A 15,639-nucleotide genomic window follows, 5' to 3' on the forward strand; every position below is an offset into this window, starting at 1 on the left:
GGAGGGAATTTTGCACAGTCAGAAACACATCTTGCCTTGAGATATGACAAGACAGGAATAAAAATGAAAAATAATTAAACATTTATGTAAAACAGGAAGTAAAACATGCTTTATTTGGGGCAGAGGGGATTTAGAGGGATATTAGAAAAACATGACAGGAAATATATAAAAGCCTTGTGAAAAGAAAAGTGCAGTATTTGTAGACATTTATTAGCTAGTGTGTTCAAATTTACCCAAAATAGAGAATATATTGTTCTGTCTGGTGCATTTAATGATACACAAAGCTTTTAGCCCCTCGCTTGTCAATAGATGTTTAATGCATAATTTAATTTTCTTTGCTAAAGTTGAAATGCACTTAGGTTTGATGCTAAAAGTAAAACTTTTTTTTATCAAGTCAACTTTTATGTGCTTCCAGTAAAAGCTTTAAAATAACAAGAGACTCCACAGAAGGACAAACAACACATTGTACATGTAAAATGCAATTGTTACACATGAATAAAATGTGTAAACATAAGAAAAAATTCAATTTTCTCTAAAAAATGTGTACTTTTTTTGGTTAAATATATTTGATGCATTCAATGTAACAAATTATTTTGATATAAAATCAGAATGTAAATGTTGAAGATTCACACTTTTTTTGTTTTTTTAGGATCCACTTAAACATATAAGAATACAACAGTCCCTCGTTTATCACGGGGTTTAGGGGACCACGCCCACTGCGATAAGTGAAAAACTGTGAAGTAGGTGTACAGTAGTCCAAGTTCAAGTTGCACTCCCATTCTCCCTCCTGTGTAAATAATGTAAATTTAAATACTGTAATATTTTAATTGAACAATTAATGCAGCATGAATTGTTTTTTTTTTAAATATGGCAGTATTTAAATTGTAGAGAAGAAAATCGCTGCTGCTGCAGCTGGAGGAGAAATGTGGGCGTGGCAGAGAGGAGGTCATGACCACATTGCTACAGGAGGGAGCTTCTCCCTGCACTGTGGGCTGTGCAAAGGTGCAGCAGGTGCTAAATCATTTAAATAATCCATTTTAAATAAAAAATCATGTTGCTCATGTGGCTCATCCATCAGTGAGCCAATTGTGTGTCATGTCCACTCTTACTTTGAAAAACCACGAAAAAGCGAGTCCGCGAAAGTCGAACCGCAAAGTAGCAAGGGAATATTGTATTTTGTACAATTACAAACAGTTAATACATTTTTATTAAATGTTTATTCCACTACTCTAAATAAAGTTACACAATTCTGAGGCACGAGCTGAAACAAATCTGTCAAATTTTATATAAAGTAGTCCCTTGTTTATCGTGAGGGATCCGTACTCTGAAGCCCTGCGATAAGTGAAAAACGAGTGAAGTAGGAATAGTAGTACAAGTAGTAAGTAGTAGTAGTAGTTGCGTTTTAAACCCATCCCACACTCTTGCAATATTCTAAACAATGTTTCTAAACGATCTAAAAGAACACAGAATGTCATGATTTCAGCTCCCTGCCTCCTCTGCTCTCAGCCACCAGCAAGCACTCTTGGCCACACCCACTTCTCCATTCTGCATGGAGAACAGCTGATCAGCTGCAGCAGGCAGCTTATCCTGCAGCGTGGGCTGCACAAAGGTGCAGGAGGTGCTAAATAATTTTAAATAATTTATTTTAAATAAAAATAATATGCTGATCGTGCGGCTCATCCATCAATCAGCCAAATGTGTGTCATGTCCAATCTTGTTTTTACAAACCGCGATAGAGCGAGTCCGCGAAAAACAAACCGTGAAGTAGCGAGGGACTACTGTATATATATGTTTTACTTTAAAATATCTTTGTGCGTAAACTTGTACATCTTGTCTTCTGTTTTTAGTTTCAGCAAACCTCAGATCATGCCCTCTTCTCCTGTTCGGTGGTGGATGTGTTCACACAGCTAAACCAGAGTTTTGAGATTATCAAGAAGCTGGAGTGCCCAAACCCACAGGCTCTGGCTCACTTCATGTGCCGCTTTGCGAAGGTCAGGCTTATTGCAGTGGCCTATTTATGAACCCTGATAACTCCTGTTGCTTATAACTCCCAGTTAAAGAGTCTGTCATTGATCAAAACTGACTCACCGGTATTTTTATTGTGTTTCATATTAACATTTCATAATAGAAAGTGTAAATAATAGAAGAGCAAACAAAATATAACCATAAAACTGCCTCCTTATCGTTCCCCACAGACTATCAACAAAGTTCTTTTGCAATATGCTGCAATCATTTCCAAGGACTTTCCATCACATTTGAATAAGGAGAAGGTGGTAAGTGCCCACACATTTTCTATAAATTCAGCAAAGTTTAGTTTAAATTACCCAAGTATGTACATAAATACTGTCTTCATCAGTGGTTGTAGTGGAGACCTGGAATAAATATTCATTTAACCTTTATTTATACAGGTTAATCCCACTGAGCCTCGAGGACTCATTTACAAGAGAGACCTGATTTTAACAATCAGATTTTAATAATCAAATGAAATGTGAAATTTTGTTTCAGATTTCAGTTTGATCAAAAGCTTTGACCCTTCTTTAATAAAGCCCTTTCCATTGTCCCTAACTGAGAAACTATTATTCATCTCACAGTCCAGATAATGGGAACAAATTATTGACCTTTTCTCTGTCAATAGTTTATTCTGATTGATGACTAAACTTATCAGTTTTCGTTTGGCCTCATTATTCACATTGGTTTTTGAAGCTGAATAAGTAAGCAATAAGAGCCAGTGTTGGAACACAGCTGGTAGATGTTTCTTTACAGTGTTAAGTCTCAATTGGTCCCAAGAAAATGTAAAATGTTTTTTTTTTTTTTGTTTTTTTTATGACGGGGCCAAAGAGACAAATGATGTAAAAAAGCAACTGCAGTCAGAGGTTCAGAAACTTTCAGACGCTGGAGAGATGGAATCAAATTATTCTACAATCACAATTTGTGGTACACATATTTTATGGTTAAGGGACAGAGGACTCAGCAGATCAAGGTTACTGGCTCTTGCTGAATGTTTTAAAAGTCAGCCGTTTAAAAAGTGAAACAAGGATTTGGGCTTGTGGGCAGGGAGAAGCATGAAGTCAGGCCACTTTTGGATCAGCTTCATCTCAGTGTTTATCTCAAGGCCCTAACGTGTTAATTAAAATGAGGTAATGCTGGGTTGATTTGTCAGTTGTCTATTTAAAGGACAAGAAGTAGAAAATAAGATTATCATTTCTTACCAGCTATTTGATTTAGTTTTTATAACTTTGGGATCCTGGAATACACACACACACACACACACACACTTTTTTTTAATAAGCTAATTTGCTGTCATGCTATTTCCTCAAAACACACATTCTTGTTGTTTTTCTTCTGCTAATGTTACCACACCTTTTCTCTGGTGCCCTCATTTAAATGTAACTTTTATCATGGCACATTTGTCAGCGTGCGCAGTCAATGGTCACAAAAAATCTGGGCTTCACACGTTCATCTGCTGATAAAGCAGGCAGACCCTAGCAGACAGATATAATTAACTAAATTTATGTCACTCAGGCTTCTTAGCTAAATGCACAGTCAGCAAACAGAGAGCCATGCATTCAGTTTAAGCCTTAGCAGCAAAACGCTGCATTTTCAACACGTTAGAAAACAAGTGTAATGTAATCCACACATAGTTTTCTTTTAGATTATCTACCTTTTTACTAAAAGTTTTTCTTTTTTTTTTTTTAACTTCTACACTTGTGGAAGTAAATTAGTTGTTTTTAGTTCATAAAAGTATATATATATATATTTTTACATGGTAGCCTTTATTCATTTTTAAGCATCTTCATCATGTGCAAGTGTTTATAGTTTTTACAGTTGACTTGTGGCGTGTCTCTTGTTACTAGATCAAATACTTTATCATGTTATTTCACTTCCATTAAATATGAATGATGTGCTGTGCATTTATGTGTGTTCTATAGTAAAAACAAAAATCTGATTGAGAATATCCAATCATTACTAAACAACTTCACTCATAAATCAAACAGAGAGAGTTGCAGCACATGTTGCCCCAGAGACATTTGGTTGCTTTGAGGTTTGAAAGATGTCAATCATCCCTCTGCTCTGAGATGCAGGATTATCGTATTAGTGCTATTCATTACCACAATACTAATTAAGATGAGTTGTATTCTCCCCTGTTACGTTTTAGAGCAGATAATGCATGTTCTGTGTCGGACTTGGAGAACTCTGAAGATTTATTCTTGGTCTCCATAAAAAAGTGTCGTGATTAATGTCTGTCATCTGTTAAACTTGTTATGGAGCGGAGAATCGATAACTCCTGACACAATCAGTGCAGACATTTCTCTCCTGGTTGCGATGTGTGTTGTATTTCCCTACTGTTGTTTGCACGCATGCTTTGCTTCTGTGTACAGAAGATGTGTCAGAAAATCAAAATTGATAGATTTCACTAGTGGTAACTTTGGGATTTTCTTTTGACATTTTGCATCATGTTTCAGATCACAGTGGATAATGAAAGGCTCACAAACTATTTCAATACATTTCAAAGAGATGTAAAACAAGAAATTATTGTTTATGCACTTTTTTCTTTCTTTTCTTTGCTGGAGGACATTTAAACCTTGAAGGCATTTCATAACCACTGGGTACTGCATTGTGCCATAAAAAGCAAACGTGCCACATTTGTTTAATTATTTAATTTATTTATTTGCTCTTTTGCAGCCCTGCATTATTCTCAACAACATTCAGCAACTTCGTGTACAACTGGAGAAAATGTTTGAGTCTATGGGAGGCAAACAGGTCTGTACATAATTATTATTCTGCCTGTATTGTTTTGTAATGCATTTCTATTCATTTAATAAACAACTAATGCAAACTTCCATTGAAAACATGGACAAAAATGACAGCAGATTGGTGCAGCTTGTTAGCAATGTTGCCTCACAGGAAGAAGGTCCTGGTTTTAACGTAGAGATCACATTGCTCATAATCATTTGAGTACAAGTCTTGGCTCTCATAACTCATTCTGAACGTTTGTAATGCTATGTCAAACTTCCCTTTAAATTATACCTAAGACCAATTTCACAGAACCCAAACTATGGTACCCTTTGTTGTTGCTGTTGATGACTATATGTAGGTTTGAGACATATTGGAACAATATGTGATGTGTGATATTATTGTACAATATTGTGATGATTGTGATAAACCCACCTTCTCTTCAATCTTCTCTTTCTGTTTTGTCATCAAACTAAACTTAAAATGGGCACCATGACCAGTGAGAATCAATTTCATTGGCCACATAAATTAACATGCAGAATATGAATGTGCTGTACTTGACATATATTAGCTTATGATTTATTGCAGTCCAAACAATCCTTAGCAATATTGATAGTTTGCTCTCTAATACTGCGATGCAGATCGTTCATTGATAAATTGTGTGTCCCACGTCAAATGCATATAAGTGACATATCCATACACAATTGACTGAGTGTTGCTCAATCACTGTGTTCATCTGGCAGTGTGAAAGTAAACATGTGGGTTTACAAGGATCTCCTTAATGGATCAGACAGTCCTTAGTCCTTAGAGAGTCCTTAGAACTGTTTGAAAACACTTTCAATGGCCCTGTGAAGGACTACTGACTTATCCAGGGTGCACCCTAGCCCTAGCCCATTGACTACTAGCAATAAATGCCAATTCTCTCCAACCCTGGATAGGATAAAGTAGTTAAAGAAAATGAATGGATGGATGACTTGGGACCTGTCCAGGTTGTACCACGCCTCTCACATAGTGACTGCTAGATGTGGACAGCAGTGATCCCTGTGATCCGAAAAGGAAGAAGCGAGTAAAGATGATGAGTGGATGAGTGGCTGGATGGATAGGATAGGATAGGATAGGATAGGATAACACTCAGGGCTTAGAAGATCCCATGCTATACATTAACAGAGTTGATTCTAGTAGATTTAGAAACAGAAACGAGTCCTCTTAAATCAACAATCTTATCAGAATCCAGTTGTTGTTGTTGTTGTTGCAAAGGTTTTTGATGACAGTTATTTTGTAAAAGCATATTGATCCAGCACTGATGTCTATGTTTCTTCTGTCAGTGTGGCTTGCTATTCTTTTCCAGTTTTGACTGTTTTTTGTAACTTCCTTTGATCCATCCACTCTTTCCCACTACTAACTCCACTCATACTATATAAAAAAAACAAAAAAAACAAAGCATCTTTATTTACCATTTTAGTAAATGTCTACTGAATCCTTAAATTATGTGTTGTATTTGAAATTTGGATGATCTTTCTTTCTAAGGTCTGTCAGTATTTAACCTGAGAAGCAGCCCCCTTAGCTTCCTACAAGTGACAAGCATGTTTTCCTCTAGTTTCTAACACATGTCTTGCTTTGCGTTTTGTCTCTTGTCGTTGTGTCCTCTATTCCCCCCATTTCCTTTTTGTGCTCTCTCTCTCTGGTTCCAGGAGGAGGGGGTTGTCTCCTTTTGTAAGGTGTGTGCAATATAGGACTCTTTAACAACCCTTTCCATTTATCAATTAGTACAACAAAGCACGCCCTTCCACACCACCCCTCACAATCCTGCGCTATTCCCACCACACCCCCACCCCTTCCAGCAGCATGTGCCACAGAGCATATGGAGCAGAAATTACCCATCACCCTTTTGGGCAGGCTGCTTAAGATCACCATCCCTTACACATTGGGGATATTGGCCATGGGATCCCATCTTTAATTTTTTAGCTATTTTCCCCCTGACACTTTTCTGTCCATGACTAATTTAGAACTGATGTATGGTAAGGTTGTTGTTCTCACGTTGCTCCAGCTCAAGGAGGCGAGCTTATAGCTCACCACCAACTTACAGGCTGTGGATTTAAACTATACTCTCCATTCCCCAAACTGCAAACACAAGTGCTTCAGAGAGGAATTTTCAGACCATGTTCTCAAACACTCACATCCTTCCAGCTGTGATTTCTCCAAGCTTGTGCTGTCATCTGTTTGTAGATCTTAACCTGGATTGCATGTAGGTCATTTTTTTTTTCTAAAGAATAAGGACTCTACAAAACCTAATCTTCCTACCCAAAAAATCAGTGTTTTTGTGAAGGATCATATTGTAGAAATTAAGTAAGCATTTTCTGTTAAGTATCTTATTTAAGCCTGTCTTTCAAATCCAAGCTTATTTATGATTTTCTTCCTGCGCTTTAGGCTTTTCATTGTAAATGTGTTTTCTGTCAGGAATCAGCTCATACCAAAACTAATTAGCAAGTGCTGTTATCTCAGTTTGATGCCACCAATAACAAAACTCAATAGTTATCTAAGACATTGCTAATTTATAGCCTTATCTACTACTGATTTGCCAAGATTAACATCTGACTTTACGTTAGACTTTGCCCTGTTGGCTGATATGCTTCTCTCCCGTTCAAAATAGTTGTGCGTTAAGGTTTCTTTACTCGGCTTCACGAGTAATTTTGGATCTGCTGTGCTGTAGAATAACAACCTGCCAGAGAATAGATATTGGACTGTTGAAACAAGCAAACTGAAGCAAAGCTGGGCAGCAGCTGATAGGCTGTCAGCCAGGGGAGAGTTGCACACTCTGCAGGACTCTGGTTGCCAGTCATTGTCAAGTGAAACCAGCCACCATTGCGACGCCAGGTGCTCCATGTATTCCATCATGATGAGTTTCTTGTAATGCGTCTAATGAACAATTCTAAAATGCATCAGACACGATTAGGATTACCATGCCATCTAAAACTAGATTTTATATCTCCTCTGACATTTTTCAAACAGACATTTTACAAAATTACATTGTTTCATAGTTGATTCACAGAAATGTCCCCCTTTCTGCCTTATTGGTAAAGTTTCTATTGTATTTACATTTAGAATATTTGAAAACGATTGTGTCTGTGAATATTAAAACCCCTGAAAAACTTAGACTTATGTACAAAATATTTGCTTATTGAAGATATTTTGTCAGTCTTGATAACTTGACGTACATTACAAGGAATGCAAAAGAAATGTCCATCACATCTGATAGGCCAAATTAACAACAACAACAACAAAAAAAAAATTACCAGATGCTCAATGTTTTGTCTTGTTTTATTCCTTTGTTTTTCAAAGCTTGTTTCCAAATCAAATGACAACCTCTTCTAAGTTACAGCCAGGGGCATTGTAGACTTCTTGCAAAGGTTTTGTAACTTGATAGGGACTGGTTTAGTTTATCCAAACCTGGTAACAGGCTTTCTTTTAAAGCTTTTTAAAAGATTATTTGAAATTTGTTTTAGTGAGACTATCAAATTATTGTGACAGTCTTTCAAATCTGGACTGCAGTCTACATGCATTCAGTTCACTTGTATCCCAAAAAATCTGAAGTCAAAGTAAAGTTTTCATGTTCTAGGTGGTCACAATTGACTGTTAAGTCTTAAAGTTGGGCACATTTTCTTTGCAAACCTTCCTTTAGGATGCTTTGTCATTGAGATAAAAGAAATAAAATAGGTTTGTGTTTCAAACTGAATAGAACCCAAACCAGCAAATGTTGAAAAGGCCGATGAAAGAGCAAGGTCTACAGAGATTTATTTATTTATCTTTTTTATGCTACTGACTCTAGGGAATAAAACTTTATGGGTAATTTTCTGTGCGAGAAGAATTTCACACATACATTGATGTATAAATCTGTCCTGTTCATGGTGCAGATGAAGGCATGTGTGCAGAATAACAATATGAATAAAAAGTTATGTTTACACATCCGCTTTCCAGCTGAGCCATCCACCATGAGAATGTGTCAGATGAACGGCTTCATGGCTGAGCTTATAGGGTCTGATGTGGTGATCTGTCATGCATGTTATCTGGCGCTTCACCTCACATGGTCATTTCAGTGCACATGTATGGCGTTACCAGCACAAATATGTTGACAATATTGGTGCAGCACAAACATCCAATGCCCATTCATTTGGTCTGAACATGTCCAAAATGCCAAATAAGCACAAACATGAACACTCTGTGCATCCATCACATAAACATAAATAAATATGGAGCTTCAGAAAACGACTTGCTACGCATGAGCATATGAATGGTCAAAATCTGTTGATGTTTGTTTAGGCTAGTCTTGATAATTGACTCTAAGGCCAACTGTGAGGTGTCAGTATGTATATATGCATGCCCTGGTTTGAATAAAAAAATGAAGATGTTAATGTAATTCATCACTTTTAAATGATACTCCTATTCAGGGCTGGGGCAGCTCAGTGTTCAGTGACATGATCTTGTAACCATTAATCTGCAGGTTCAAGTCCAGGTTGCAATAGGAAAGTCATTTGGCTTAAAACAATGGCCAAATATTTTGTGCAAATTTGCTCCCTGCAGAAGAGAGCAGCCAAAATGCAGTACACCTCACTTCTCTTAAACACATAAGCCTGTAGATTTGCATTATTATTCCTTTGTATATAGCAGACTGGAACATCTTGTCTCTAACCTGTGCAATAAAGCACAGACATGCTCATGTTACCTACCACTTCCTTATTGAGACCATGTCTTATGACTCGGCTAGCAGTCATCATTGCCACACTCTGAAGTGAGCTGTCCATTGGTATTCAACGCATTGCTTTGCACACATGGTGAGCAGAATGAGTGTGAAGCCACCGGCGAAGCAGGTTACCTCTCCTCGGAGCTCGTTGCTCTCCCACCTCCAGCACCCCTAACCGCAGTTGAGGTGTTCTCCAGTGATACAGAGCTCCTGCTGTCTACTGTATAAAGTGCAAATGTGTAGTAAATGTCTGTCTTTCACTGCACTGACAGCTGGATGCAGAAGCCAGTGATCTGCTAAAAGAGCTGCAGAACAAACTCAACAGTGTGCTGGACGAGCTCAGCGGAGTGTTCGGCTCCAGGTGGGTGAATCTCAAACTGTATGTGTGAGTTTGCAACGGATAATTTTCAGCCAGTTGATGTCTCTGTAATATGTGAAACTATACCACCTTTACTGTCAACCTGAGAATTTAACTGGCCCAAGTTTGTGTGCGTCATGCTTAGTGAGCGCAGGGAGTCATTAAACATATCAGCTTGAAGGAAAGACACCTCCGCTCGTCATTAATTAGTTAGCTTTCACCTTCTCCAACTGCCTAACATTGACTGTTATTATTCAGAGTAGAAAATGTCTTTAAAGACCAATTTTTATCATCAAACAGTTTCAAGCCTGTGATTGAGGACTGCGTGAAGCAGATGAACCAGGAGCTGGTTCAGATGAAAGGGCCAGTCAAAGGGAGCAACGCCGCCATGGATGCAGAGACGGTCTTACGGCCTCTTATGGACCTTCTTGATAAGAAGTAGGTATCTCTTCAGTGCATGGTGATAACTTGTAGGACTGTTCTGTCCATTTGTAGTGCAATGGGAACTTTAAAAACATCAAGTCAACATTCAAGCATAGAACAACAAAGTTATATACACAGTTAAAACAGGTTTCACATAACAACGTAATACCATGAAAAACTGAGAAAATATCCCAAATTTAAGGAAACCTAAAAAATCTTCTCAAGGTCAGTAATGTTAATAATTACATTCCACCTTTGGGCATAATGAAGGCTAACTTAATTGTCAATATAAATTCCAGTTGAATTCATTCAAGCCCTTCAAATATAAAAATATCTTGCTCACTGCCCAAGAAAGAGGGACATGCATCATTGGAGAAAGTCTATTAATTTAACTATAGGACTGTAGTTATTTGCATGGGTTTCTTGAGCAGCAATCTTTAAAGAACTGATTGAGCTCAGAGAATCATTCTCCACATTTGTCAAAGCAACATAGAGGCCAGTGGGGTATTACAGCGAATCCTCTTAATGATATGAAATTACAAAATCCTTCCTTCCATCTCTGAGACACTGTTCACACAAAGGGGGCAAGATTAAGTGTATAGCTGGTGCTTTTATTCTGAGTCACAGGTGTTATAATTTTTTTAATTCTATGTATAAAGGTGTCATTACTTGAAGACTTGAGTCTTGTTAACTCAGGTTGAGACATGTGCTGTAAGTGTCACCCTAACAGAAGCCTCTTCTGGCTCCCTCACAGTTTGATGTTATTCGCAAAGATCTGCGAGAAGACGGTACTGAAACGAGTTCTCAAAGAGCTGTGGAAAATTGTACTCAACACTATCGAGAGAACAATTGTTTTGCCTCCACTGAGTGATCAAAGTGTGAGTTTGAATGATCTACCTTTTTACCTTTTTGACAACCTCTTCTCATCCAGGACTCTACCTTCTTTCATTTTATCCGCCTGCCTCACTGTCATTCCTCCATCTGTTGAGCCTTAAATTCCCATATAGAAAACAAAACTATGTTGCATCTCAAAGGCCCATTCCACACTATTCCAAATACATTTTATAAATTGATACAATTTTCTTTGTTCATGTTTATTTCTGGTGGCACAGTGGTTCAGTTGGTAGCACTGTTGCTTCTCAGTGAGAAGGTCTCTGGCCGAATCCTGGCCAGGGGCCATTCTGGGTGGAGTTTACATGTTCTCTCCGTGCATGCGTGAGATTTCTCCAGGTACTCCAGTTTCCTCCCACAGATCAAAAACATGCATGTTAGGCTGGTTTGTAACTCTAAATTGTCCCTAGGTGTGAGAAAGAGCTTGGCCAATTCAGTTTTTTAATTTATTTTTATTACTTTTACAGTTTCATCTCAGCTATTAATCATTTCAGTGCACAATCAACGTTTTACTCCAACTGGATAATGGCAAAATGAGATAGATCCAGAAAAAAACTGTAATAACAGCTCCATATTTGTTTTGGTTTCTAGAACAAGTGTGATAGTGAGCATGCACAAAAAGAGGCTGCCACTTTATCATTTCTGAAAAGCTCCATATTTCCAGTCTACATAAGAGCTACCATTCATTCATTCATTCACTCATTCATTCATTCATTCATTCTACCCTTTGGAAAATGTTTCCACTAAGGTTACTGCCTGTGTGACTGGAGATGCACACACAGCAGACAATGCTTATCTGATATAGCTTATATAGCACCAGAATCTTAAAACATCAATTTTTTTTTTGAAGATATAAATCCTTATATGTAAGAACTTGGTTCCCGTTTAGTCTGTTTTAAATATTGTTTTATTCTAGTCAGCAGTGGCGCCGTTCTAATGTTGATGCCATCACGTCAGCATTTTCACGTTTATTACTTGTATTCTGCATTCATTTCACCACAAAACTGATTCACATTTTGTTCTGCAACTTCTGTTTCTTGGTTCGATCCTAAAATTGATTTTGTTTTCACACCTGTGTAGCTCATAGGACTATTATCTTGTTGTCCAAATGAAAATATGTATGTGTTCAGCAACAGGGGGCTCAGATGATCTTTAATGCTGCCAAGGACTTAGGACAGCTGTCCAAACTGAAGGTAATCTTTGGGTCATAAAGCACATTTTGCATAATTTACTAATATTTTAAGATAGTACGATTTAAAGTTTAAACTTTGGTCAAAGATGGATTTTGGACAAGATACAAAGACATTACAGTTATACTGAACATGAAACAAACACAGATGTTGTGTCACAATGTGTATCTGAAACATTCTAAAAAATAATAAATCTGGTCCTCTGGAAATCAAAATTAACAAACAAACAAAAAAAAGGTAGAAACGTTTTGTCTTTCATCCGAAAGACTTCATCAGTCTGAAGAAGTCTTTCGGATGAAAGACAAAATGTTTCTACTTTTTTGTTTTTTGAATGTCCAGAGGACCAGATTTAACTTTTTTAGATTTTTCTACCTGGATTATTGAGCATGCATCAGGATATCTGAAGCATTGTGGGTATTATAGAGAAAAAAATTATGTGAAAAATAACAAATATTCTAAAATAATTTTACAAAAGATAGTGGTTTATATGTTTTTAACTCTCTGTCCATAAATAACTCAGGGTATGAAAACCAACAAATATAATTTTCTGAGTAATATAAAATAAAAATAGATTTGAACCAAAGAGTCATTTTAAGTCAAACCAATATTAACATTGATGGAAATATTCAGGAGCCAGACAGTATGATTTAGCCATTAAAATGGACTTAAATGTTTATATTTGCTCCAATCTTTTTGTTCTTAGTTCACCAAACTCTATAAAAATAATTGTTTTTTGCATTAAGTGTATTCACTTTGTTGATCACGTTTGAAAACGTTCATTTATTCGTTTTCTCCAAGACATATGCTTTACATCCTCGCAGTGCTGCAACCTGAACTTGCAACTATCCTTTTGATTGTATGTATTCTTAGCACACAACACAAAGATAATTATAAAATTCATCTACTTACCAGATTTATGAAACTGCAGTTTATGACCTGCAAATGTTGCAATGTTTGAATCTGTGGTTTTAGTTTCGTCAGCTTCCTGTTTCATAAAACATTAACTGCACTTTGGCTGTAAGAAGCACTGGTACCTGGGAAATAAACCAGTGCCAGCAATTCTTTACTGCAATCAATTCACAGTTCAGGAATGGTCCAATTAGAACTGACAATACTGTTTTTCATGACTGAAATAGATTTTTAGTGTACTGATGTGAAACAGTAAGGTTGAAGTTTATCTCTCAGCAGTGTAAATGACAGCACCTGGTTCTTGTAGTTTCAAAATAGTAAAAGGACAGATATTAAATAATAATGTAAAAAATATGTTTTCATTACAATTATACTGGTAAAGTTAAAAATTTAGAGTGTCAAAGTGTGGCTCATAATGCCATTTAGCCTTCTGCAGTTATTCACCCTTTCTGGTTCCTCTCCAGGAGCATGTCATTCGAGAGGAAGCCAGAAGTCTGACACCTCGCCAGTGTGCCGCCATGGACCTTGTGCTTCCCACTGTCAAGGTACGACTTCTGTTAATTTCGCCATTGGCTGGGAAAAAAATAAACTTGACCTTCAAAAAGCTGAGCAGATGCACAGAGATATGCAAATGTATGTAAATGTGCATCTGAATGGAAGCGATGGGTGATTTTTGTGTAGCACTTTAAAATATTTATGCCAAAATATTAAAAACAGAATCTAATTGAAACAGCAGATTTTCCTTCTGCAGAACCTTTTTTTTTTCTTAGATGGACATGAGACAGCTTGAAGAGCATGTCTCAGTCCTTCAGAGGCAAGAGAAAAGTTATGATGAGGTGCTGCAGGTGAAACACTGCATCATAAAGTGCCAAGGAAACTAATTGCTTTTACTGTCACCATGGAAACTGCCTGCAGGTTTAGATCAGTCACATCACTAGGATTCTTCCCATCAATGTTTAGGTAAAAAGAGTCTCTTGGTGCTGTTAAATGGAGGAGAATGAGTTGATTAGATAAAGATATTCTGGTTAGGAGGGTTTACACCGCCTACACTGGGTCATTGTTTCTAAGATACTGTATAATGGCTATGACTGGATGAATCTCCACTCAATTAGTTATAAATACTGAGGCCTGCTTGTTCAAGTGATCACTTCCACTGAATATTAAAGGATTGAATCCAAACGTTTAATGTGGGTTCCTACAGAAGGGTTGTGATCAATAAGATAGTTTATTTTGTATATATGTATATCTCTTTAACCTACCTCAGTTTAGAGTAATATTGATCAGTTCAGACCAGATTAACAAGCTAAAAGCTATTAACAGCAAGGCTAGGTTCAATGGGGATTCCACCAATCTCCAAACAATCAGCACTGAATGTACACACCATTTTAAACACCTTTACATTACAGTCAGTTTTGCATTATACTGTTTGTTCTGATAGAAATGATGAAGTACCTGTGGGAGGTGACCCAGGCTGCTCTGGAAGTGCTACATCTAGCTGTCGCTGCCACTATTTGCACTTGCAAGGAAAAACTGTTGTGCTGTAAAGATTAGTATGGCGTTTACATGTGCATGAAGAAAGATTAGAGTTGTTTTAAGATAGAAATTATCAGATAGCTCTTCAAAAGGAGTTAACAGTTGCATTCGGCCCCAAAAAATCAGATCCAACCCAGCCCCAGCCCATAGCCATCATTTCCGAATTCCACCCGACTCAACAAATTAACAGTAATTACAGGTCCGAGACCCACCCCCCACACCAACATTTTTAATTATGCTTTGACTACTTATATAGTTATTAATGGTCGGCAGACGCGCTCGGCTAAGTAAAGACTACTGATTGTCCCATCTGAAGCTTAACTGAACTTTATTTGAACTCTTTCAAGGCCAGTCAGCTCGCGGTGAAATGGCCGCGTGTGGCTGGTGATAGTATGGCAAGCCATGTTGCCATTTAATTGGATTGTGGGTGATCCTCTGATGCAATCGAAAGCCCGACACCGACCCGGCTCGCCCATCCAGCACATTATTATGGCGCAGCTCAAATTCGGGTCAGGCCGGGCTGGGCCGGACTTTGGGCCTGGGTTAGAAATGACAGCTTTAGTCCCTGTGACTCAATGAGACTACCTGTATAAATAAAGTTTAAATAAAATGAAATAAAAAATATATATTACCTTTGGTTTTGCCCCCACCTAAACTAGCTGTTAGCTTGTTGTCTGGTCAGTCTGGTATTAGTTGATGATCTGGTTCAGTTGGAAAAAGTTTATAAAACACAAAGAAAAAATGCTCCCATTTAGTTCCACAGAATATTTTGAACAATTAATTCAAAGAGTCAAACTTGTACACTGAGAAGCTCCACATTCTTTCAGATTTGAACAAGTTAATTTTAGAAAAGCATTTGTTGC

At 37.4% G+C, this 15,639-nt stretch overlaps 1 protein-coding gene across 1 annotated transcript in view; it reads left to right on the plus strand.

Moving 5' to 3' along the window:
* LOC119423432 (protein unc-13 homolog C) overlaps nt 1-15,639 on the plus strand; it is a gene marked incomplete in the record, with an annotated part of 132,231 nt that overhangs the window by 101,897 nt on the left and 14,695 nt on the right. The window contains 8 exon segments of the mRNA XM_037690825.1: nt 1,848-1,991; nt 2,196-2,273; nt 4,684-4,761; nt 9,745-9,833; nt 10,131-10,268; nt 11,008-11,131; nt 12,281-12,337; nt 13,708-13,788. Coding sequence (XP_037546753.1) covers nt 1,848-1,991; nt 2,196-2,273; nt 4,684-4,761; nt 9,745-9,833; nt 10,131-10,268; nt 11,008-11,131; nt 12,281-12,337; nt 13,708-13,788 — 789 coding nt within the window.

This window comes from Nematolebias whitei, chromosome 2, assembly GCF_014905685.2.
Source record: "Nematolebias whitei isolate Nwh7 chromosome 2, NemWhi1, whole genome shotgun sequence".
Taxonomy (NCBI): domain Eukaryota; kingdom Metazoa; phylum Chordata; class Actinopteri; order Cyprinodontiformes; family Rivulidae; genus Nematolebias; species Nematolebias whitei.